The sequence below is a fragment of the Lepidothrix coronata genome, unplaced genomic scaffold (genome assembly GCF_001604755.1).
Source record: "Lepidothrix coronata isolate B3197 unplaced genomic scaffold, Lepidothrix_coronata-1.0 Scaffold32, whole genome shotgun sequence".
NCBI classification, from domain to species: domain Eukaryota; kingdom Metazoa; phylum Chordata; class Aves; order Passeriformes; family Pipridae; genus Lepidothrix; species Lepidothrix coronata.
Window position 1 is genome coordinate 6,056,743 of NW_016690212.1, and position 26,595 is coordinate 6,083,337.

Consider the following 26,595-nt stretch of genomic DNA (forward strand, 5'->3'; position numbering starts at 1 on the left):
TTCTTTAAGACGCTAACATTTGCAATCTAGTTTCTTACTGACAAGAGCAGTCAGTCATTGTTTGAACTAGTTAGAAAATGGTGTGTAGAGGAGAAACTGAATTTCTGCAGACATCCATCAAAAGGATGGACACACTCAAGCCCTATTTTCAGATATCTGTGAGATTTAAATCATGCATACATGTGAGGTGACATTTTCCTCACTGACTAATTATAAGGATTCATAGAAAATGGGAATGTGAGGGCCCCATTATTTGTTATTTCGTTTGAACACACCAAGAAACTGTTAGCACTTTAACTGGACATGAGATTTAAGTGTACTGTTGTCTACTGTTGTAATGGTAAAAAATAAAGTTGTACTGGAATTTGGCTATTTGCTGAATAGCTCCAGGTTGAAAACACTGATATTAATTTTACTTCAGTGTTCTCTTTCTTTACACTTCCCTTAATTAGGATCTTATGGTCCTACCCTGCTAGTCTAGACCATTTCATTTGGTCCCATAAGGACAGCTAGAGCAAGTGAGGTTGCTCAAACCATGCCAGTCTGGTTGCTGACACTTCCCACCTCTCTCTGAGCCCCTGTCCCAGGGATGACATTGGGAGTGATCAGAAAGATTTTTATTCCGGCATTTCCCATAGAAGAACATAGGCTAGATCATCCACTTTTTCCTTCTCTTCCCAACTTCCATGTACTCTAAGAAACACGGGTAGTGGACCTGGTCAAAGCACCTGGCACAGAGCATTGAAATTGTTCTCCTTCTGTGGCTTCCCTACAATTTCCACTTTGTATTTCAGCTTTGTGAACATCCTCCTTCCCTACGATGCCAAAACCATTGGGACACGGTTCCGCTGGTGGCAACCTAAACACGATGGGCTGGACCAGAACGACTGGGCCATCGACAACGTGCTGATTTCGGGCTCAGCCGACCAGAGGACAGTGATGCTGGACACCTTCAGCAGCGCTCCCCTGCCGCAGCACGAGCGCTCCCCCGCCGACGCAGGGCCCACCGGCAGGATTGCCTTTGACATGTTCATGGAGGACAAAACTACAGGTAAAGGTTCCACGTGGACCTGAGTTAAAGAGCAAGAAGCTTTTCAAATTTTCAAATCTTGCTGAGCCTCTTGAGTCGTTGTCTCACTGTGATGGCGATCACAGACAATTTCATCTACATGGAGGTCTGGTCTTTTGCTTTTGGGGCCCCCTGGTGGTCTAGTGGTTAGGATGCGGTGCTCTCACCACCGCGGCCCGGGTTCGATTCCCAGTCAGGGAACTCCTCCGGGCAGATGGAGCTCGTCAGCCCTGTAAGGCCATCCATCTAAGAGAAGGTCACTCTAAACAAACCTACGTCCTGAGGACCTCACTGCCACCGTCTGAGCTTCGCTCAGCCCCGGCAGTTGAACCTTAGGATTAAAGGGTGGGCTCCGTTCAGCGCACACTGTGTCTCACCTAAAAAATCCACTGCGCAGGCTGGAAGGGTAATGACCTTTCCCAAATCTTTGTTTGCGAAGACTGGCCATACTACTTTTGCTTTTAGTTCACAAAATGTGAAGTGAAAAGATGTAATGCAACTTTTCTTTTTTACAGCATGGATTTTAGAAGACTAATTTCTTTTCAAAGAAAGAAAAAATGATTAAAAAGTGTCAGGTTATTCTTAGCAGATTTCTTATCCTGAATGTCTGCTTCCTATTTCCTAACTTTTTAAAATATTATATAGGGAAGTTAAGTTCCATTTTACAACTAAATTTTCTAGAAGATGTATTTCCGTATGTTTACAAGGCTTAACAAGCACCAGTGCTGGGGTACACTTTGTGCAGACATGTAGGCAGTGCCTATTAAAAGGCTCTCCCAAAAAATGTTAAGTGCAACAGAATTTTATGTTTTAAATAAATCTCAAATCCTTACTTCTTGAGCATTAAAAAAATAATGCTATAGTTCTTATACAAGAGAGTAATAACAGGTGCTTTCAGCAATAAATGTGATAAATGTAATACCTATGTGCATGGGAAAGATGGGGTACTGACATTCTCATGAGCAATACTAAATAATTCTCACGTAGGCTGAAGAACAAAGCCATGAATCACCTTTCGTGGTTAACACCACTCCCTGTGTTCTTTCATTTATGTTTTCACTGTATATTACTGGTGTTGCCATTTATTTTCAAGTGAATGAACACTGGTTATTCCATGATGATTGCTCAATCGAGAGATTTTGTGATTCTCCTGATGGTGTCATGATCTGTGGGAGCCATGACGGCAGAGAGGTCTATGCAGTTACCCATGACCTGACTCCTACAGAAGGCTGGATCATGCAGTTCAAGGTAATTCAAACCTGCACCCAAACTGCCCTTCACACACCCCTTTACCTAAATTAAGGAAATAGCCCAGTGATATAAGGAAGTTGCAAGAGCGCTTTGCACATCCCTCCATAAAGATGGTTCACCTAATCTGTAGCCTTCTCTGAAATATGCAAATCTTAGACTGTGTGGGAGGGGAGATGAACTTTATTTGTTATGTGGTACTGGGGTATAAGGCACAAGTGTCAAAATCTGGAAATCCAGAAATGTGATCTAACTAGAAGAAAACAAAATTCACGCTATGGTGTCTCTTCTCAGTCTTGGGAATACTGAAGATGCAGATGACTGGTAGTGTACAGGCATGTTATTGCCATCATTTCAAACAAAAATTCTGTAGTCAGTTTTCAGGTTCAAACACTTTTTTAAACTCCACCACCGCAATTAATTCTAAATTATTGATGCTCTCTTCTTTGATAGGTTTCTGTTGGATGTAAAACCTCAGAAAAACTTGCACAAAATCAGGTCCACGTGCAGTATTCCACTGACTTTGGCGTTAGCTGGAGTTACTTAGTACCTCAGTGCTTACCAGCTGATCCAAAATGTTCTGGGAGTGTTTCACAGCCATCTGTCTTCTTTCCCACAAAAGGATGGAAAAGAGTAACTTACTCACTGCCTGAAAGCCTTGTGGGCAAGTAAGTATGAATTTTCTACTCCTTTTGACTTGGATTGAATACCTACCTGCCTAGAAACACAACAAGAGATACATCTGCTTATTCATTTTCTTTCAAGAAAACTGCAGACTAGCATTCATGTTCGTTACATTATGTATATGTATAAAATCAATTTCAACAGATATTTCCACTACTTGTGGAAGCTTGGAGGATAGTACAGTCGTAAGTATATTGTGTTTAATCACCTTTTTTTCAATTGAGCAAAGCTGATTTATACATATGTCTCTCTTCATTTCTTTATATCTAGTCCTGTGAGGTTTCGCTTCTACCAGAAATACTCAGATATGCAGTGGGCCATCGATAATTTCTATCTGGGCCCTGGTTGTCTGGAAAACTGTAGAGGTCATGGGGACTGCCTGAATGAGCAATGCATCTGTGACCCTGGGTATTCGGGTCCAAACTGCTACCTTACGCAGACACTGAAGGTAATTTTACTACATGTTTTAAAGAATTAATTTGGCATGTGTTTGGCTGAGAGAGAGAGGAGAGATTGATCCCACTGAAAATTTAGCTTTGATTCCTGTCAGCTTGAAGAGAGTCAAATCCATTTTCAGCCCTTTCATCAGTTTTTAGCAAAATTATTACTGCATTATTCAAGAACAGGTTTGTTCCTTTGCAAATAACACTGTGATAAAAAGCTGTGATACAGTTCACTGTTTGTGTTTAAATCATAATTATAGGATCTAAATCACCCTTGCACATATCATTATATCTGATCAAGACCTGTAGAAAGATTGTCTTTATCATGAAAGACCTTACTGAAGTAGGAAATACAGGAAAGTGGCATAAAATTAGAAAATTAATTCACCTGGCTGTTGTTCATGTTAATCAATAACAAGCGAGTGAACTCTAGTTAGATATTATTGATTTAAAAGTTAAAATATATTTAAAATGTGACATGTTTAGAAAAGAATGTGTAATGACTCCAAATTAGTTTTAAATGTTGTGTTTACCATCTCATTTTTTCTACATCAGGTCAGAACAGAATAGGTACATCTTCCACAGAAACAACAGGATAACAACAATTCTGTCTAAAGAGAATATAACTATTTAACTTTTAAGTTATCATTTGAATTATTATAACCTTCTATTTTTCATCTGAAATACTAATACATGATCAAATATAATTGTTTGTTTGCAATTTTTAAATAGTAATGTATCCTTCACATTAAGGACATTAGGGATAAAATGCTAGCAATTTTAGGGGAGTTCTACTACTCTCTCCTTAAGGCCAGGATTTCACTTATGCACCTGAAGGTAAGTGGAAATCAGAAATATATTCTAGATGGTTTTCACTGTAAATATTTGTGCAGATAGTTGCATAAATGCATGTTCACTATAGTAAACCTAAAATTTTATTTTAAGTTTTGCTGGGGAAAAAATATAGAATATTTTTTCTCCCATACATAGATAAGATCCCCCTATAGCCCCCTGCCATCAAAACCTTGCCACAAAAACCCAACACATCCACCCATTTGCACATGCCAATTTTAGTTTGCTGGATTACCTCCCAAGTATGTTAAAATCCAGCCCTAATATATTTTCACATTTAGCCAATCATTTTAAGTGGGTAAATATTCAGCCAAAAGTGATTATATTCAGTCATCCTGAGAAAAATTTACAGTGTTCATGAGCCCTTCAAATATGTTTAGATCAGTTCCACCTGTGGTCATCAAAAAGACTTAAAATCTTAATTACCTGTGCATACCTCACTTACAGACTTTCCTGAAAGAGCGCTTTGACAATGAAGAAATTAAACCAGATTTATGGATGTCCTTAGAAGGTGGAAATACCTGTACCGAGTGTGGAATTCTCGCAGAAGACACAACTCTGTATTTTGGAGGTGCAACTGTGAGGCAGGCTGTCACGCAAGATCTGGACCTGCGGGGGGCAAAGTAGGTCATGTTTCCATGTCATTTTCCTGGGGAACTCTGTTAAACACTGACAAAGCAGCAGTAACATAGCTTGTAGCTCAGAGGATTCATAGGTCACCACTAGCATAGCATGACCTGAGGCAGACACTAATGAGATTATGATTCTCAAGACGCTGATGCTTTCAGATAAATCACAGAGAGCAGGGCTCACCCTTGCGCAGTAGAAAGGGTCTCATGAATCAGCAACTCCTGTCCTGCAAAGAGGCAAGATACCCCAGTCTCCTTGGCATCACCAGCTGTGCCTCTCAGTTCAGAGCATAACCTCTGCTGGTTGTCTTCTCTTGAGTGCCCATATACAAGACCCACTGCACTCCCAAGCTGTAGAAAAGGATGACTTAACAGGAGAGTGATGGAATTATGTCACTTTAGACAAGCTAAGGAAGGACATGACGTAGACAACTTCAGCAACATTTCCCTTGACTGTGTGGCTCTAATGAAGCCACACACCCTGACTTCTGTCAGAGTTTGCTCAGGACCTCCAAGAACAGAGGTCCTGCAGTCTGTCTGGACAGCTTGTTCCAGTGCTTAGTTACCCTCAGAGTGATTTTTTTTTTCCTCTGGTAAATCCAGTTGGAACCTCCCATTTTCTCAATATATGACGGCTGTCCCCCAGTCCCAGCCATCTTCTCCAGGTTGAACCAGCCATGTCCCCTCAGCCTCTCCTCACAGGGCATGTGCTCCAGCCCCAACCATTCCAGTGTCCTTCGCTGACCTTGCCTCAGTTCATCAACTTCTTTTATGTCCTTCATTGATATAAGGGCAACTTGTTAACACATGGTGAGCTCTCTTTCCAGCAGGACTCACAGGGAACTGCTAGCAAAGCAGCTCCCATCCAATCAGTCCCCAGCTGGTACATTTGCAAGGAATTAGTCCCTCCCAGGGGTAGGTCTTCGCTGAATTTCATTAAGTTCCCATGAGAATTACTAGGCGATGTTTTTGGAAACCTTTGTGGTACTTGCACAGTTACTTGCTTAAAAATGCTGGCATTTGGAACATTTTCATCATGGCTCTGTGCAGATCTTTAACAGATGTAATCATATACATTAACTCTTAGGTTTCTACAGTACTGGGGGAGAATTGGGAGTGAGAACAACATGACAACGTGCCACAGACCAACTTGCAGAAAGGAGGGAGTGCTGCTAGACTATTCCACTGACGGAGGCAAGTACATCCTATGGTTTCAGCTAAGCTAAAGTCTTGTTCTGCATCCAAGCACCATGAATATCTGGGAAGTTGTCAGAGATCCAAAATAATAAACTAATTTTTAATTGCAAAATTATTTTTGTCTGTGTAAAGTGTTTTCCCCTTCTAAAATTTCCATCTGTTGCTCAGGAGTTTTCCGTAATCCTCCTGCCTGATTTCAGTAATCAGTGGCTTGCAGCCAATTTGATTCCTTTCTATGATTACAAGATTACTCTTGCAGTGAGAAACAGTTGCTATCATTAGAAAGTTAAGATTTGCCTACCAGAAGACCATAGCTATTATTTTTCATTTCCTACTATCTTAAATCTTTTAAAAGATTCTACCCTATGCTTGTTCTTATTACTAAACCTGCATCTTTTCATTCCAGGGATATCCTGGACTTTGCTTCATGAGATGGATTACCAAAAATACATCTCAGTCAGGCACGACTACATCCTCCTCCCCGAACATGCCCTGACCAACACCACCCGCCTGCGCTGGTGGCAGCCGTTCACCATCAGCAACGGGATCGTGGTTCCAGGCCCTGACCGGGCACAGTGGGCTCTGGATAACATCCTGATCGGAGGAGCAGAGATCAACCCCAGCCAGCTGGTAGATACGTTTGATGATGGTAAGACAGGCTGCCACACCTTAGCTTATCTGTTGTCTGGATTATCTTATTTTACCTAAGTCCTGTGAGCTTGCAAGCAGACTTTCTTCCATTTTAACTCTGAAAATTTTTTATTTTGTAGGCTGATGCTCTTTATATGTTATTCTTCATGCTACTCGTAGAAGTGTGTAAATATATATACATATATATATATATGCACACATGTATATTCAGATATGTATTTATGCACATATATACATACACATGCCTATAAGAAAGACAAAAATTTTTATTTCAGTCCAATTCATTTCATTTAAATTCCCGCTATTAAATTTTTATTTCATCATAATTTTAAAAGTACTATTATTTAAACATTTTAATTAGCTCTCTGGAGCTGATGTTTCTATTACGTCTGTTAGTAGCTTAATGCGTGTCATTACAGATAACATAAATGTAGTGTCTATGTTACTAAATCCACTATTCTGTGGATTCATTACTAAGCCTTGATGTTTACCAAGCTAATGCAGTAATTATATTTAACTCATCTTAATAGAAGGCACCTCTCATGAAGAAAACTGGAGCTTTTACCCTAATGCAGTCAGGACTGCAGGGTTCTGTGGAAATCCATCATTCCATCTCTACTGGCCAAACAAGAAGAAGGACAAAACACACAACATCCTGTCCTCCAGGGAGCTCATTATACAGCCAGGATACATGATGCAGTTTAAAGTAAGAAATGTTCTCTCTCTCCAAAGTAAAGTACACAATGAAAAGTCATCTACAGTGTCTCCAGAAATTATTCCCCTTCCAACTAGAATGCTCAACTGAATGAATAATTAATAGTGACTTTTTACTAGAAATTAAAGGAAAATCTGAAGTATAAGTAATGAGAATCAGAAAGGTTGCCTGAATGTAAAATGTCAAATTATTCTGACTGACTGTATGCTTTGGGGGTTAGTCACAGGGATTGGAAGTCTAATCCCTTTTATCTGAAATTACTGGATCATCAGATATAGTAGCAATTATTTTCTAAGATGAGAATAGACAGGATGCAGAATATGCCATTTTCCCCTAATCTGTGAATAAACAGAAAAGGCAAGGGAGTGTCATATGGAAAATGCAAGTGTGTTTAAGTAGAAGTACCCGTTCTATTTGCTTGTGTCATGGCAAATGACCCAAACAATCAGAGAAACATTTCTGAGTATTTTACTTTGATTTAAGGTGGGATTCTGCACTTGTTGCCAAAGGCAACAAGTAGTTGTTTTATAATTGCTTTCCATTCTCCAAGCACCTTGCCTTAAATAAGCCAGGAACTAATATGAAAGTAGGGTTATTAAAATAGTCATCCATTTTCTTGTTATGTTTTTTCCTTGTTCTTCTGTTTGACAAGATAGTTCTAGAATTTTCCATCTTCCACTGATCAATATTTTCACCTTTTCTCAACATTTGTTGCCTATTTTATATTGACTATCTAATATAAAACCTAAGGCACAGCTTTCCCCCCTCACACAGCATGCCACCTTCAAAGAAATTTTATAAAAGAGGACTCTCACATGCTTTTTACTACTGAGTGCGAAGACTCTGCCTCAAGCCACTTATTTTACCCAGTCTATCATCTTTTTTCTCTATTTTAAGGCCAAAATTATGATAACCCATTTAGTAGTTTGTATCACTAAGGTCTTATTGCTGAGTTTTTCTCTTCTGCTTCTCTCCCCCTTTTTCTGCACCAGTCACAGTAAAGATTGTTTTTCTTCAACTAAGAATTCAGCTCTAGCATGGCTTCTGTTTGGTTTTGAAATTTAGCTTTTTGTTATCTATTCAGTACTATACATTGGGTACTGTAATCTTTCCACAAATATATCTATTGTTTTAAATATTCAGAATAACTCTGTTCTTAAATTGGATTGACTTGAAGTTTATGCCTACATGTTTATCATTATGAATTTTAAATTTCATAGGTGTTTCACTTTTGGAAATGCCAAGGAGCTACCGTATCTTTTTGTTTCAGTAACAATGTTTGTTTAGATATTTAATTTGGATTATAGGAATGTAATGTTAGGATTCTGTTTGGAGATAACAGTAGCAATTAAGTAAAATTCATTAAGTAAAAGCAGTATCTGAAGTACTGTGTCTTTTGTATTCTATCCACTTTTGATGTTTTTTTTGTCCAAGACCTGTTAGCAATCTCTTTTATAGACCCCATAAAGAAAAAGAAAAGAAGGAGAATATAATTTGATTATATATCACTTCAAATGTCTGCCTGACTTGTTATAGCAGTCAATTTTATTTGTGCTATAGATCGTGGTTGGCTGTGAGGCAAATTCTTGTGGGGACCTCCACTCAGTGATGCTGGAGTATACAAAGGATGCCAGGTAAATGACAGCAGAGTACACAGATCTAAAAAAAAATAGTATGATATTAAAACCCTAGAGAGCTTTTGTTTATTAAAGCAATTACTTTGCTATTCATGTTGTAACCGGATCTGAATAAAGCCTGTGTGCAAGCACTGGGCTTTGTGTACAGAACTCCCATAAATTCTCTTATAATTTATCCCAGATATTGACAGATTCATGGCACTGAGCTTGCAGTTACAGTCATGAGCATGCTCCTGTTAAAAATATACTTTCAGGAAACCACATTCACAAGAAACTTGTTTTAGTGTGATACAGGACCAAGCTGTAATGAAGTGAGAGTTACTTAACTCCAAATGGGTCTTTAACTAACAAACAATTAACAACACTGTCTCCTGTGCTGTAGTATAGCAGCACATTATAATTTGTAAAAACAAAGTTATATTCTGTGCTTAAATGACTGTGAATGAAAATATAGCAAATTCTACGGGGACTCTTCTGAACACTGTAAGAGTTAAGGAGCAGAATCCCAAATAGATACTTCTGTCATGCAGCCCAGAGGAGCTGTATGTACCAAACTATGCTGTGAGTTCCACCACTCAAACCTGGTGCTGGTTGCACCAGTGCTTCAGCCTCTCACCTCTCATTAATTTGTGGCCCCAGACCATGGAAACTATTGCTGATAATCTCTTGTATTTGTTTAGTAAGACAGGCAATGCCATGACCCTTTGAAATTACCTGTTTTCCTTTCATTATTCATTCAGTTGTTATAAAACTTCTTTCTTTTTTTTTTGTTTTGCTTCCTGCAGGACAGACTCATGGCAACTTGTCCAGACACACTGTCTTCCTTCCTCATCTAATAGCATTGGCTGCTCCCCATTTCAGTTCCATGAAGCTACCATCTATAACTCTGTCAACAGCTCCATGTGGAGAAGAATAACTATCCAGCTGCCTGACCATGTCTCATCCAGGTAGGTTACTGAAAGGTCAGCTCACTGTGGACCTATAAAATGTGAGCTGTCTTGCTGGCACCATTTGCTTGGAACAACTGGTGAATTAAAAATTATTCTTTATTGCTGGATTTAGATCTGATACATAATTAATGTTTTTCAGGAAGCTTTTGCTTGATAGGTGTTGCTACTGCCAGTGATATAGTGACCACCTATTCAGGGCGTGTCTTTCCAGTTATTGAAGCCACAGCCCCTTCATATGACACTTTCCATTAGATTTGTTGCTAGTGTATTAGAACCTCACTGTACAGATGTGTTCGATTGCCAGATATAGTAACACAGTGTTTGGATTTTGATGTTCGCAGTGCGACTCAGTTCAGGTGGATTCAGAAGGGAGAAGAACTAGAGAAACAAAGCTGGGCAATTGATCACGTGTACATCGGGGAAGCGTGCCCTAAGCTCTGCAGTGGCCACGGATATTGCACCACTGGAGCCATTTGCATTTGTGACGAAGGATATCAAGGTTTAATTTCTTCGGTTTTTCTCTCTTGTACATCTACTGCAGTCTAATCCAGCTCAAAATTAAACAAAAAGACAAAGTCATATATCATGTCTAAATTCGTCACTGGAATGTTTAAGTAACAAATTCTAAATTAATAATTTGTCAGAGCTGCAAATAACAGCTTTTCCCTCCCCTTACTCTTTCTGGATTGAATCAGTAATCTCTCCTGTCTGGCACTGTATGTAAAGTACATCCAGCCTTCACTGAAGGCAGAACATGGCTACTTGCTTACCCAGCCCTGTACTCCTTCCAAACGTGCATCCCAGAGGATGTGCAAATGGGATCTAGATGTTGGTGACTGGCATCTGTAAGGGGCTCTGTTCCATGCCCCATCAGGACAGAGTGTTCTCCTCTAATCCCTCAATGCAGATAAGCATATGCCTAATGGTACCTGAGTGCCCTTCGTAAACTATAAGTGCTTTGTGGGAGTGGAGCCAGTATTTAATGTCTTCCAGGAGAGTCTCATAGCTTTATAAGATCAGACCCTTTCCATGTTTTAGATGTATTTGTTTTCAACCAGCAATTTGAGGTTTCTCTATTAGCATCAATGCAAAACAGGAGAACCATACTAAAGTTATACTTCTGTAAAAAATACGACCCACAGCCTCAATTTTCTAAAAATGAATGCTGTATATCAATGTGCACATTATTAATGGATCTGCTGAAATATATTCAGGCTGTACTCACACTGTATATTGAGCCACAACCTTGAATGGAATTACAATGAACTGTAGCTCAATTTTCTCAAGTCTTTTGTTTTTTTTGTGTGTTTTATAACTTCACTCTGTCATTTTTAGGTGATGACTGCTCTGGTTTTAGCCATGATCTGCCCAGTTATATTAAAGATAATTTTGAATCTGAAAGAGTTACTGAAATAAACTGGGAAACCATTCAGGGAGGAGTGATAGGGAATGGATGTGGACAGCTGGCACCCTACGCCCATGGAGATTCGCTCTATTTTAATGGATGTCAAATACGACAAGCTGTGACTAAGCCTCTGGATCTCACCCGAGCAAGGTAACAGTTTGAGCCTAAAAATCTTTTTTAGCAGTTCATGAGAAAGGAGGCTCTTCATACATATGCACAGCCACATGGATGGACTGACCTGGCTGTGCTGTGCAGTCAGATGTGGCTGGCAGAAAACATTAGGATTGGCAAAATGCTTCATTTTGAGAGTGAGAAGGAAGCAATGAGAGATGAAAAGGTCAGATGTTTTCATCATGCCCAACAGAGCACTGTCTAGTAAGCCAGCACAGACAATGAAGCTGTTGGCAAAGACTGGACACCAGACTGCCTGGACCAGTGCCTGATCTGATAAGACAAATCCCATGTTTGTATGTACCCCCACGACAGTTGTGACTAAAGATGCTATTTAGTAATTACAGGCTCATTTTCCCATTTCAGTTGTCAAATGGAATTATATTCACCTGGCAATGAACAGGACTATCTTTTTCATCTATTGAGCCTCTTTGGTCATGGAAAAACAAATGTAACCAGCCTGTGCTGGCTCTTAACAGAGTGACAGCTTTCAGGACTGGTTTATATTTAGTTGTCTAAAGCAAGATTAGAAACAGGATGAACTGGCAAATGGGCCAGATGTAAATCAGATTCTTCTGTTCTTAAACACCCAGGTAGAATATGATGTATCTTTTAAGCACTTTATTGTATTCAACCTTTATTTTTCCCTTTTAAACTTTTCATACATTCATTTGCATGTTTACAATTTTATCTGTCTCAGTTTTGTGGAGATACATTGCAAAATCGGATCAACTGCCTCCAACTGTATGGCAACATGTTATACATAGTAAACTATTACTTTGAAAGGGGAGTTGTGCTTTGAAGATGTGAGAACAGTTTATTTTGCATGCTAAAGTAATGATTCTTGATGAGAATCTTCTGTGTTAGTAAGGAAACTGCAATAAACCTGGAAATGCCATCATTCTTGTTTGAATACGTTTGCCTATTAAAAATACCTTTTCTCTCTGTGTTTTACAGCAAAATCATGTTTGTTTTGCAAATTGGAAGTATTTCACAAACAGACAGTTGCAATACCAATCTGAGTGATCCTAACACTGTAGACAAGGCAGTGCTCCTCCAATACAGTGTAAATAATGGAATTACATGGCAAGTAATTGCACAGCATCAGCCAAAGGACTTTATACAAGCCCAAAGAGTGTCTTATAATGTTCCCCTGTGAGTACCTAGTCTCATTTCATTACCTCTAAATGCACAAGATACTTTTCTGCTAAGAAATAATCTATCCTCGCATCACTGTGCAAGAAAAAAGGTTGATGAGAGGATAAACAAAGAAAACTTAAGGGGAAGGCTGATTAAGAAATTCCAGCCTAGTATTTATCAACATACTTGAAAGAAAAACAGAAATAATACTTGTTTTGGAGATATGAAGGGGGAAAATACTCCTTATCTGTGTGAATTTTTAACCATTAAATGCTTTGCATGTACAGTGTGTTGATATTCAGTGATGTAGAAACAATGATTTGACTTAGCTCTCAATTCCTTTCGAGGGGTGGATAGGGATATGCAAAACACCGAAAGCCTGGATCTCTCACAGGCTCTTGCATTTGTGTTGACAGGGAGGCACGAATGAAAGGAGTCCTACTGCGCTGGTGGCAGCCCCGTCACAACGGGACAGGTCATGATCAGTGGGCTTTGGACCACGTAGAAGTCGTCCTGTGAGTATCAGCTTCACCTCATCCCACCCCATCTCAGAAAGCACTGAAATTTCTCCAGCATGGCACGAGTGTTAAGCCCAGTAAGAACCACTGTGGCCCAGGGAATCCTTTCTCAAAGGGAAACCTTTAAAAACCTGTCTTTCCTAATGCTCTGCCCTGACTTCAACAGTCAGCGGTTAAGACGGCCACAAAATAAGTGGCACAGCAGAGGTATGTGTTGTGCATCATGGAAAAATGCAGGAGGGAAAGTGGGGCTTTGTCACCACCAAGTATTGGTGTGGTCCTGTAATGCAGTACTTACTGCATTTAAAGCAGTTAAAAGTGCATTTAAGCAGTTAAAAATTATTGTGCTGGGACATGGAAAGGATATTCCTGTTTAACGCTGTGCTGCCACATAAGGCTGATTTATATCCTTTCAAAGATACAAAAGATTCTTCTGTATTGTTCTTTGCACAAAGTAATGTTGTTGTGCCTCTTAAAAATTTGTGTTAGCAACTAATGCCTTATTCATTTCCTTTTTTTAGTAAGAAGGATACTGTTCAGAAACAGGGTTCACTATATCAGGTTCCTATGGTCCGAGCTCTATATTCATCCCCCTGTCAAGATTTTACCAAGTCTGCACCCTCCTGATTCTCCCATTCTTGAGATGGGTTTCGCTGGCAGCTAACCCGTTTTTCCTGTGTTGCATCACGAAGAGATGACCTGCTTTTTCTCTAACAATTTAGTTCCAGTAGAAGTGAGATGCTAGTGGCTTCCCGGGCAGGAACTCATCGCTGGCAGTGGTTGGCAGAGAGAGGCGTGCCTGCTCCATAGCTAGGTTCAAACATTCTTTTTATTGAACAATTTAAAAACCAGCAATGAAGAAATTAGGCTTAGATAACCTCCAGACTGTGTAATTATAACCATGAGGTTTCTGAATTAGCAGAGACACTGCAAGTAATGTTTTGTAACAGTAGCAAAGTGAATTATCTGATTGCTAGTTAGCCCTGTTCTCCTTTCCACCGAGAAGCACCAGCTTGCATGGCACTCATATCAACCCCAAACCAAACTGGTCCCAACACTGAGTAATTGTACACGCTCTGCTGCTTTTACACACCTTGCTGGGCTCTGCTTCCATAATATTTAAGCTTAAAACTTGAAGGAAAAAAGGAGAGGGATGGGTATGTTCCTGCTTTAGTTGGCTGTACAATGCTGCATCAGGAAAGATATCGAAGAGTATGAACCTGCAGGAGATTCACAGTGTTTAGAAAACCATGAAAAAGGGAACTGGTCATTCTGAAATATTACCCTGTCTTTCTCCCTTGCAATTTAAAAAAAAAAAACAAAAACAAAGCAAAAACAAACAAACAAACAAACAGAAAAAAATCATGTAATAAAAAAATAGACCATAATGTCACCAATCAACCTGAGCATTGAATTAGGGAGTATAAGTAGGAACAGAGCAGATCTTTAAAAAGTGATTTTTAAGCTGAAATATGGAGAATGTCCTAGACAATGAGATCTGCCAGGTTATAGACTAGACACACAAGTTGAGTGGTAACAACCAGTCACATGAGATATGTTATACTAGAATGGACAGCAATAGAAATGCCCAAATGCCGTAGCAAGTAATCACACCTTGCCTAGAGAAGAAACCAGGTGGGCAGACAGTGTATACTCCCTTCTCTTCTTTTGGTGCTATTAAAGAGCTTTAAGGCCAAAATATCAGGCTAGAGACAGAGAGTTTCCACCCTGTTCAAGTGACACCTTGTACAATCCACAGAGGAAGGCAGACCCAACTGGACAGATTTCTCCCTTACTAGGTCCTGTAAAACACAGTGCCACAACAGCATATTTCCCAAAGTGGAGTTCCAGTCCCTGCTCACTAAAACGCGAGGCCTGCTGCTCTCAGGCAGGGCAAAATTACATGCCATGGTGCATCTGGTTCATATGCTGGCATGTGCTCAGACCTGACAGGTGCCTTCAACCCCTCTGTTTTGCTTAAGTTCTATCTGCACCTTCTAATTCATCAAAATATTCTGTAGGCCTCCTGAAATTTATTTGCAAGTAACCTGCCAAGGGTTCAATAAAGCCTTGGAAAGGCTTTCTGAAAGAAGGCACACTTCCTTGGCAATAGATACTCTCACCTGAGTTTTCCTTAGGTCTGCTGTTTCACTTGTCCACCTCACAGTAATCACTTTACCCCCAGCATTTCAGTTTCTTCACCTGTAAAATGATGAAGACACTCAGTCATCTCCATTGAGTGCTTCCCAGCATCAGAAGTGAGCCTGGGTCAGTATCTGTTAGCACTTGCCCTAGATGATCCTGAACACACCAGGATTCACAGCATGAATACTAGGGATAGGACTTAGCCTTAATTCTTAACATTCCTTCGTTTTCCAATGAAGGGTACAGAAACTCTGCCTGCTCCTGGGGAGAACAAGCCCCCTTGCCCAGGCAGCTCTCTGGCGAGAGGTGAGGAGTCATTGCCCACTGAGTGCTCTGCCCTCCCACCAGGATTGCCAGGGGAGAGCTCTGTGGGCAATACCCACCCCAGAGACCTCTGGCAGGGCTGCAGAGAGGCACGGCCTGAACTAAAACCATTCACCAGGGTGCTGTAATTACCTCTTCCCATTAATTCTATAGGGAGAGTCAGTAGGCTTCTGCCTGGCTTATTCACCCCAAAGCTGGGATACTTTAGGAAACATCTGTGCCTCCTAAATTGGAAGTAATTCCCATTGGAAGTCTGACTTTGTCTCAGAAAGCCATGAACATCCCTGGATACAGAACCCGTTGATGGTCCATGTGTAACACGGTCTGTGTTCGGTGCTCTTACAACCCTGTACTCCATCACCCACCTGAACGAGACTCCATACACCTCTCCAGGCACATCAAAATTATCCTCACTTGTCTTGGTTTAAGTACTAGATTTTCATGTTTGTGATCTGTGTGCCCATATTGATGCAGCAGGCAAGCCTCTAGCCTGTGAGGTGTTACAGCAAGGAGACAAACTATCCTAGGAGGTGTGGTTTGGGACACAGAAAAATTACTGGCTTTCTGCACATCTCATCTTGTGTTTTCTCCACTCCTCTGTGGGCTAAGAGGTCTGATTTTCCCAAATGCCCTAGGTGTTGGCTGCCTACACCCCAGGTGCACACCTAGGTGATGTAACAGCTTTTCCTCAGCCCACAAGCAAGTGATGCTCTCCTTGAGCAGACTAAGGGCTGGAGCAAGAGGGAAAAGTGCCTGCCAGCAGGGAGATCTGGTCTGTAGGGATGCAGTGAAACCAAGGATTTACTTGATTTCATTTCTCATCCAGAGCGGGGGATGTCCCTCCTCACAGTGCTCTGCCCAGGGACAAATGTGTGAATACCTGCTTTCATGGCCCAACTCTTCTCAGCAATCCAAAGATTTGAAATTAATTCTGTCACAGGCCCAGCTGTCAAGCTGTAGTGCAAATATAGCTTACAACTGATGCACAGCCAGGGTCATGACACTTTGTTCAGTTCAATTGTTTTCTGAGTCAAGGGCCACCATCCTCTCACCAGCAAACATTTTCAAGATGCCATTTCTTTATTTCCTTTTTGCTCCCAAGGTAGCTTGCTGGGGGAGAAAAAATTAACCTGCAGATTATACACTCATGCAAAATACCTGGCAGTGATAAGAAAGGCCAAAGATGGATAGTTTTGTATGTTACTTAAAATCATTCCACTTTTGAGCGAACTATTCGAATCACTCATTAAAAAGCAGTATCATTAAGACTGTGATGCAGCTGCAAATGGTGCTCAAATTGAGCACCTCTTTCAAACAGGTGAAACCCAATACCTGTGTTACACATTAAATTGATCTTGCCAGCTTAACCACTGTTGATGTCTGTCCTGTAGTGGGGAGAGGATATAAGTTGTCAAGTTATCCAGTCCCTTTTAAAGCTAGTGTTGATTATTCCTCATTAGTGCAGCACTTTTCCCCTCCATTTGTAAAGAAAGCTTTGGGCACAACTCTCACCATGTTCCATGTGGCTCTTCTTAGGATAAAAATTTATTTTATCCCAGGCTTAACAAAGAGTGTTTTTCTGTGCCCCTGTTCTTCGACCCTAAGAAGAGCCCACATCCAGCTCTGCATTTCTTTTGCACATTGTTTTTCTCTGGAAGCACAGCTCTCAGCCTGTCCACTGCACAAACACCTCGCACTTCTTTGCATGTACATTACAGAACTGCCATTTTTTTATGTATAGGGTAGGCCCTTATAGACATGTCAGGAACTTAATTCTGGTCAAAGATATTGAAAATAAAGGATAATGATAAGCTGAACACTAAGGGTCTGATGTTGCTTTCTTTGCACCTCAAAACTTGTTATGTGATGCAAAGGAATTTAAGATGTGCAAGGAATGCAAGAAATATTGTCCCCACTTACTATTTTATGGTTAACTGTTAGATAACAGAATGAATCTCTCCATAGCCATCACTCCATGCTCTTCATTGTCAAGATATTCTCATGTTTTTGGCACAAATGATTTAGTGAGAACTTATGTTGCATTTGGTACAAAGAATGTTTATCCTTATTTTGCAACATTAAAATACAAATTATATATTCTACCTCTAACAACAACTGTTCATGTGGAAAAGCATTTTCATCTGCTTCCTTTTTTTTTTTAGTAGAAAGCAATGATTTGAAAAATGCATTTAAATTAAAGTATCAGCATATTTACAAAAAAGAACATAAATAGTTCAAACATCAGATAGCTATCTGAATATTCACAACATTTATGCCAAATTTAATATGATGTGGTTTGTGCTTCTATGACATTTCTATTATGTTTCTAAAAAGTGCATGCTGAATTTTATATAAAAATATAAACATTGATTTGAAATATCAGGAAGTAATTTGTTCAATTTTTATTTTCAAAAGAGACGAAAAGTCCTATATTGCCTCTAAACCTCATCAGGGTTTTATGACTAATCACAGTGCTGCATGCATTGAAAGGCATTTTCTAACTTGTGTTGTATTTCATTGTTTGCTGTCATTGGTTTTACACTAGAATAAGGTAAGTACTTTCCCTGAACCAGTACCAAATGTATGTTTCTGTTACAGTTACAGTTATAGCTCTTTCACAAAGTTTTTTCAATGATGAGTTGGTGAAAAATCATTTGTACTCTCTGAGATGTGCCACATAGCTCTTGAGGGCCCTGATCCTGCAGCACTTCCTCAGTGAGCATTGGGGAAAGTCAAACTTAGCAGGAACTGTTAAGCAGTTCATGCTCTACCTCAGTGGTAATTTCACTAAGGCTGTGGTGGGAAGGACTTCTCCTTCCTCTGCTTCTGACAGGGTACATTGAGACCTGCCAATGGGGGGCACCCAGAGTGTTGCTTGGGTGACCAAGGGGCAAATCACACTTTTTCCTGTAATTAATGACCGCAGAGGTGAAGCCAAGCCAGACAAGGTATGTCGGTCATAGCCACGCATGCCCCCTAAACACAGAGCCAGTGTCTCCCAGGTAATTTTTCTGTTTCATGTAACTCAGCTGCTTTGTGCTGGTGCAGGTAATAGATACCACTAACCAGCATAGTTACTGAGCTTTGGGTTCAAATGTTAACCTCACCAAAGCCAAAGATGGCTGACTGATTGAGCCATCAGGACTTCAGTCAGAGCACATCACTTTTCTCCTTTTAGTACCCTCCTAACAAAGCATTTCTAATTCAGTCTCAAAATTTACTCCAGGCCTAGTCCTGAGGGGCATGCTTTTGTTGTGTTCTGAAGTTTTGTTCCTGTTTTGCTTTATTATTCAAATATTTTTGTTTCCATTTTGTTCCTGTTGCACCCTGTCAATTAAAAACACAGAAATAATGAATGACATTAGTATATACCAGGTTATGCACCACATATTTTGCATTCCATTTGGTTATGTTCCATTTTCATAAACTTGAAATTGCAAATTTGTAGTTCAAACTGTGCTTTAGGAAACAAGCAATAAACAGAATGCTCTATTAAAAACTAAAGATCCAGAGAGATTCCTTCTCATAAATTGCTTTATTGTTGATATGTATTGAATATGCCCTAGACAGTTCTGGTTTTGTTCTTCTGTATTGGCTGCATCTTGCTTTCATACAACTAGCACAACTCCAGTGACTTCACTGGAAAGATATTTAGGGTTTCCTACAAAAATTATCTTCCATTTATATTTTAATAGTGCACTTAAAACTGTCAAACAGATTATACAGTAGTTGCTCCTATTAATTTCTTTTTTTTTGTTCTGTGTTCCATCAGCAATATACAGATAGCTTTGGATCTGAACTTTTCTGATTGACTAATGATTCAGTGAATGCACAGAAAAGGCAGAAGGCTCAGCAGATGCTGACCAGTCTATTACACACTCTCAAAGCAGCCTTCAAGTTGCCACTGATCTGAACAAAAGTTCCCTCCAGAACCTCCATTATGGAAGGGGGGACATATTCCTAATGTAACTTGATGCTGCTCAGCACATTTTGGGTGCTCCAAACAGAAAAACAACAACAAAAGTATGGTAAAACTTTCTATCAGTCTGTGATAATACAAATTAAATTTAGTACTAATAGTATTGAAAGCATTTTTACATTCACCAAAAGCAAGAAATGCATAAGTACTTCTACAGACTATATTGTATAGCTCTTCTTGTGATTTTATAAGGCACTTGATCTCTCTTACATAGTGCTTGTCTCCTACCAATATATAAAATTAATTCAGAAAAATAAAAAACATAGACCTACTCTGATTTTGTGGTGCAATAGCATACTATATTTTAATGCAGAGGGTATACATATTTACCCATGGCAAGAGTGAAAATCATGCTATTTCTATAGCAGGCATGACATTTTTCTGTGGCATCCAACTAGTAGTTGGAAAGTCTGCCTCAGACATCAGTGAGGACAAGTATGAACTATGTCACTGCAAGTAAAAAAAAAATTTAAGCATTTAGCTCCTGAGAATTTAGATTTCTCTTATTTTTCACACACTGCACTGCTCTGGTAGTCAGTGTAAGACATAACTATATGCTTCTTTCTAATGTCTTGATCATCTTATAGCAGAACAAAATTATATACATAAAAAAATAAATATCTTTTAAGTTATTAGGTAACCATTTGTTCCTTTTCTCAATTCTCTCTTTTTCTTTCCTTTTTTTTTTCCTCTGTTCATTGTTTTAAACATCCTCACCATAAGTTTAAGGCCAGATTCGAAAGGGTTAGTCATTTGAAGTGGAGGCCAGATGCACCTAGCATTGTCTAAAACCAGTCCTGAAAATCTCTGCTGAGCTGTTGCTGAACATGAGCAGACCAAAGGCAGGATAGAGATGGGGATATGTGAAGGCTCCTGGGCCAAGAACTGCAGCTCAGCACATCCCCCAGCTGTCCAAGTCTTGCCCAAGCTGAGGCTCTCACAACCAAGCTCACTCTTAAATTAACCAGGTCCAGAAATGGCAATTTTTTCAGCCAAACGCTTTGACAGGCTCTGTTCGGTCCCATGTACTGAGATCAAAGCTGCTCAGAGTTCCACTGTGCTTTCTCCCAGGCCTATCTCCTGCATTTTGGCTGCAGAGAGGTGCTCCATCCTCACCCCATGGTTAGGATCTTTTCCTGAGAGGTTGGATGTGGCCTTGAAGGCCCTGTTTCTAAGGAACCACCCACTTCCCAGGCAGTGGGAATTAAAGAGAAGGCAAAATTAAGACCTTCTCCAAGCCTCATGACCAATGGCAGCCACTTTCAGGAGCAGGTTTGGGGTCGTGATTTCACTCCTGTCTTCCTCAGTGAGTTGCTTGGCCTTGGAGTGAGGGTGGTGTTCCACTGAGATCACTAAAGGAACAGAATGAAGACTGATCTTCAGTGCTGCTTTGCACTGGAGCTACCAAGTGGCATTAAAATTATATAAACTCACCACTGACACCCTCTCAAAAAAAGTCTTAGAAATCAGCACAAACCTTTCCTTTTTACCTGAAGTTAGGTGAAAGTCAGGACAAGTCAACTTCAAGCATTAACCCCTCTCTCAATTGCCAAATGCTCTAGAGCTCTGCCTTACTGTGAGAGTGCCAAAAGTTGTGCCAAGTGTAGATCTGTTTGCCTTCATTGTCACCAGGAGCTGTGACAATTTCATTTTTGTATGTACGTTCCAGAGGCAAAAAATAATACAAAAATTAAAAATTGCAAAGCCTTGGAAGACTAGTCAGGAAGTGACTTGGATTTGCTTAGGGGTTTACAATCTAGATTTTGATATGACAACTGTTATTCAGTTAAATCAATTGTGTTCAAGATTAGCTAGCTGCTGAAAAATTGTAATTTTGTTAGATTGTTTTAGATTAAATTAGCATACTACAGCAAAAGCTATCTGGAGGATGGCCTTGTATTTTGCAAAACATACAATTACTCCTTTTTCCTAAGGGCCACATTCACTAGAAATAAATTTAAGCACTAGGGAGGAAAGAATGACTGATTACATTACAAATATTTACTTCTTACTCACAGACAAAACTCACAAGTGAAAACATGCCTTGCACCCACAAATGGGAGATTTGTTGACTGCAGGCTTTCACTTCACAGATCTGCCCTCTCATGGTTCCTTCTTCCCTCAGTGGGAGAAGAAGAAACCTACATTAGCTGGGATGGGCCTTGTCCTCCAGGTAGGTCTTCCTTGAATTAGGCTGCAGACAGGCTGTCTCTCTTGCCTGGTCTCCTCCCAGACATGATGATGCTTAGTTCTCAGATCTTCCTTTAATTTTGGAAGAGGGTGCATAGGGGAGGGAAATATGAATCTGCATAAAAGTGTTGTACTTCACTTCCTATATAGTAAAAGTAGAAGATAATGAAGTGGAGTAAAGCTTTTCTTCTGTTCTCAAGATAAGGCAGTTAATCATTGAAGGCAGAAGGATGATGGAGTACAAAACCACTGGAGATAAATTCTGTGAAGTGTGCACACAGCTTTAGTGAATCTGGCCCTAGGCAGCACAAGTTTGCATCAGCTGAAAGCTCTTAACCTTTCCGTAAGATAATGAATTGTAAATGAAAGCAAAGTGGGACAGATTCTCAATTGCCTGGTACCTTGCAATTATACAAAGGGTGTGCTTCACACCAGTTTGCACAGGCTTGAAAGGTCATGCAAGGACAAAGAAGAATCAGTCCCACTAGCTCACTGCTCCAAAAGAATTTAAAGTACATATTTTAATGTCTTCTCTTCCTCCACCCTTTGATTTCAACAGCACTCGCAAACAAAATTACATGATGAATTTTTCACGGCAACATGGGCTCAGGCATTTCTACAACAGAAGACGAAGGTCACTTAGACGATATCCATGAAGAAACGAGAAATTTATTTTTTTTCCTCCCAACATGTGATGTGTTGCTTTCCATTCTTTAAATCTAGCACTGCGTCTGGTATCAGGACTTTTCTGCAGCTGGCTTGATGAATAACTGAAAGCCTTTCTCAAGACAGAGTGTACACCACTTTTTCGCACTGTGAACTAATGAGAAGTGACTTATTTTCTCATAGGTAAATGTTTTAATGTTGATGTGTCTGTGAAAATTGTGATCTGTTGTAATATCAGTTACAGTGGCAGTATTGGAAGTAAGCAACTAATTCTGTTTAACAGGAAAAAAAGTTTAAGCACAAAGACTTTTCAGATTTTATGTTTATAAAAACCTACATACTAAGTACAGAATTTAACATCCTTTGTCACATAGGTATTTATGTGCACTGTATTTCAGCTCTGTGTCATTTTATATGATTAAGTTATCATTGTTTGTCCTCTTTGTATTCTCTTCTACAACATGACACATTGGCACTGTATTTACTTGTTTTGTTGTTGTAATATTTTTGCTGCTGATTTTTGGGCTATTTACCTTCTTAAAAAAAATGTATTTTAAAAAATCATCAAACTTACCTAATCCAGAAGGTAATTGCAAGAGTAGTTGTAAAGGCGTTGATATCCTTTGGTCTTATTCTTTGATATGTCTGTTGGTTAGCATTGTTTTGTGGATAAAAAAAGAATGCTTGACATTAAACTTTTTTCTACTAAGGAGTTGTGGATTAAGCCCCAAACAGAACTTCCCAATTCCCTGTCTAAATGTAGTCAGTTCTCTGCAACTGATTTACTTACAGTAACTGCCATTTGGTGTCTGTAGTAATGAAGTGATTTGTAAACAGTGAACGTTTCATTGTATTCTCTTTGGTGTTTGTTTCTATTGCGGGTCATGTTTGTATCTTCTGATAAAGTTGTATCTACACCAGCAACGTTATAATGCCCCTATAGCCCTGTCTATTATCATAAATAAAATGCTTCACTTTATGGTGAACCAACCTAAAGATCCATGCTTCAATAAAGACAATGTCAACAAAGAATTCTGATGTTAAATTTTTCAAGCCATGTGAGCTTTACGCGAAATCATAAACCAAATTCTTCCACTCCATACTTAGATTCTAAAGCAAACATAAATGACAATTTTTAATATTTAGTACAACACACTTAACAGCACTTTGCAAATAACACAAACCAAGAGATCTTCCTAGTCCCACCTGTGGGCACAGCATGGTCCTTGGAACTGGTCCTGGTGCAAGGAACGAAACGGGACCACAGACCAATACACACTGCAACTTTATCTGCTCCAAAATGCAGAGTGTAAACCACTGTTTCCAAGCTCTGAGACTAGAGTACAGCACATAAGGAACCTGGCTCCAAACAGCCAAACCTGCCAATTCTTAGAATCATAAACTCGTTAAGGTTTGGAAAAGACCTTTAACACTGAGTTGAACTGTTAACCCAGCACTGCCAAACTACCACTAAACCATGTCCCCAAGCACCACATCTACATGGCCTTTAAATACCTCCAGGGATGGTCATTCCACCACTTCACTGGACAGCCTGTGCCATGTTTGACAACCCTTTCAGTGAAGAAATTTTTCCTAATATCCAATCTAAACCTCACCTGTCACATTTTGAGGCCATTTCTTCTTGTTCTACAGTTCCCTACTTGGGAGAAGAGACAGATCTCACTACAACCTCTTTTCAGGTAGTTGTAGAGACCAATAAGGACCCCCATGAAACTCCTTTTCTTCAGGATAAACAATCCCAGTTCCCTGAGCTTGTCACTTCCTCATCATACCTGCTATGCTCTTACATCACATTTATCTGCTTATGGCACCACAGTGGTCCGAACAATAATGGTGTTTGTTACATATTTATATTAAGCCACCTAGAACACATTTCATTTTTAAGAGCTTTTTGATCACAGGTACCAGAAAAAATGGAGGTCATTCAGTGACCAACTAGTCAACACCTTGGCTTGGTCAAAATTATGTGACAGACCTTTGGCTGACCTGGAAACTTACTGTAACAGTCTAGCCTCCTGCAGCTGCAAACTCACTGTACTGTTCTGGAGAACCATGTGTGTGCTTTCAATCCTTGAAAAGAGATAAAGGATCTATTCAGTGAAATAGCAGGAAGAAAAAAAAAACATGAGGTTATTAAAGAATATAATAGCTTAATGTTTGAGCAAGTGGTTTTAAAATATTGTAATAAGAGTTTTGCCCATTGAACAAACAAAAATGCAAGATCGAAACACTCCTATTTTTTAAGATAATTTTATTTGTTCTAATATGTCAATAGAAGGGTGATAGTTCAATCTAAAATGCATGTGCAGCTAGTGTGTTGCCAGGGAATTAATTTATTTTAAAGACTTTAGATACAATGAGACACTTCACCTGACTTCTCTTGCCAGGCAAGAGACCAGCATAATCAGAGAAGCTGCTTTCACAGTTGTATTTATTTCCTTTGAATAATGTATGTAATCATGACTATAGTGGAATCCCACGAGGCATTTCACCCAAACTCACTACAAACTCTGCACCAGCTTTTCCCTTCCTCGCTAGTAGATTCACAAGTGATATTGTCATTTGCCCTTTCCAGATTTCAGGAAGTTCTTTCATACACTTTTTCCATTCCTACAACACCCCATGTAGCATACACATACAGTATTCTCAGTAAATGTGCTTTTTCTATTTTTCCTCACATATGACTGAAAACAATGAGTCATCTGACATTAAATAGTTATTAAAATATCAAGGGTGACACAACACCTAATCAATGGCAATAAAACAGTGGCACTGCTATAAAATGCACTAATAAGCTTATCTACTGGTGTAAAACTTTGGCAGCCATATGGAAATTGACTTCTAGTACTTTTAGTGTGCCTTATAGTTTTCCTCATTTCTCCCAGCAGCTCACTAATCCATGTTCCAGTAGAATAAGGAGACCATAAGAGAAATTAAATAAAAATACAAGAAAATGAAGCTCTGACCCACTGGAGTTCCTGGAATAACCAAAACCTGAAGTTCTCATAATTCTGCCTAAATATTTTTCTCTTTAGCTTGCTTCAGCCAAAGATGATAACATTATCTTAATGGGAGGAGTATTTTTGAAGGACTAAATCAGGCTTTACATGAACTGGATGATTTAGAGAAATGGGTAGAAATTAAATAGCACAGCAAATGCACTCAATGACAAGACATTGTCAAAGAGCAAGGTATCAGCACACAAACTGGGTAAATATCAGATTAGGCAACAAAACTATAGAAGGAGAATCAACAGCATAAAGCGTTTTTTAAAAATGCCATTTTGCATTGCATCAGTAGAAATGTTTATGGTAAAACACAGTAATTATTAATACGGCTGCCACTACTGTAGAGAGTTGTCAGCTGTTGAGCTCTTTGTTTAAATACAGATGTAAACAAACTGGAGAGACTGCAGAGTACAGCAGCAGAAACAAGGCCCTTGAACCCATGAGCTTCCAAGTAGAGAGAGTTGTTTAGTCTAGAAAGGAAAAACATTCGGAAAGAGACATGACAACAGCCATAAACATGGTTCTGTGTTTTATTTATTTGCTAACTCTTCAGGGTAAATGTTATTGGGTGAAAATGCTGCAACAGCAACACCTCATAATTTATCCAGTGGGCAATGGGGTTTGGTTATTATCCAAGCAGGAAGCCGGTATGAGGCCCCAGATAAACCCTCCTCCGTTCAGCTCTGTAGTGCAGTTTAACTAAACATAACTCAACACCGGAGGAATAGGAACAAGCCAGCTGTTGAGGGGAGCTGCCTTCATCCTGAGCTGGTGAGGGAGCCTCAGAACCGAATGAGGTCAGCAAAAGGGCTTGCCTATGTTAAGCATGTCCCTAAAGAGCTCTTCAAGGGCTGTTAGCAATCAGGAGCAGCTGAGGCCATGCAACCACTTGCAGTACACCTCTGCAGGAGCAGACAGAGCACCCACCACTTACAGATGGTGGATCTGCTGCT

At 39.7% G+C, this 26,595-nt stretch overlaps 1 protein-coding gene across 2 annotated transcripts in view; it reads left to right on the forward strand.

Annotated features, from left to right (window-relative positions):
* Nucleotides 1-23,645, forward strand: part of RELN (reelin) — a 280,189-nt gene extending 256,544 nt beyond the window's left edge. Inside the window, exons 50-65 of one of the 2 annotated variants that reach the window (XM_017811391.1) lie at nucleotides 795-1,051; nucleotides 2,163-2,317; nucleotides 2,771-2,985; nucleotides 3,272-3,449; nucleotides 4,744-4,919; nucleotides 6,013-6,119; nucleotides 6,529-6,771; nucleotides 7,304-7,479; nucleotides 9,049-9,122; nucleotides 9,911-10,072; nucleotides 10,417-10,574; nucleotides 11,411-11,630; nucleotides 12,609-12,806; nucleotides 13,208-13,306; nucleotides 18,324-18,329; nucleotides 22,507-23,645. In XM_017811391.1, the coding sequence (XP_017666880.1) occupies nucleotides 795-1,051; nucleotides 2,163-2,317; nucleotides 2,771-2,985; nucleotides 3,272-3,449; nucleotides 4,744-4,919; nucleotides 6,013-6,119; nucleotides 6,529-6,771; nucleotides 7,304-7,479; nucleotides 9,049-9,122; nucleotides 9,911-10,072; nucleotides 10,417-10,574; nucleotides 11,411-11,630; nucleotides 12,609-12,806; nucleotides 13,208-13,306; nucleotides 18,324-18,329; nucleotides 22,507-22,603 (2,521 nt within the window). In that variant the 3' untranslated portion in view covers nucleotides 22,604-23,645. The remainder of the gene's footprint in view (nucleotides 1-794; nucleotides 1,052-2,162; nucleotides 2,318-2,770; nucleotides 2,986-3,271; nucleotides 3,450-4,743; nucleotides 4,920-6,012; nucleotides 6,120-6,528; nucleotides 6,772-7,303; nucleotides 7,480-9,048; nucleotides 9,123-9,910; nucleotides 10,073-10,416; nucleotides 10,575-11,410; nucleotides 11,631-12,608; nucleotides 12,807-13,207; nucleotides 13,307-18,323; nucleotides 18,330-22,506) is intronic. The other variant, XM_017811392.1, reaches the window with a different exon arrangement.
* Nucleotides 23,646-26,595: the final 2,950 nt, after the last annotated feature.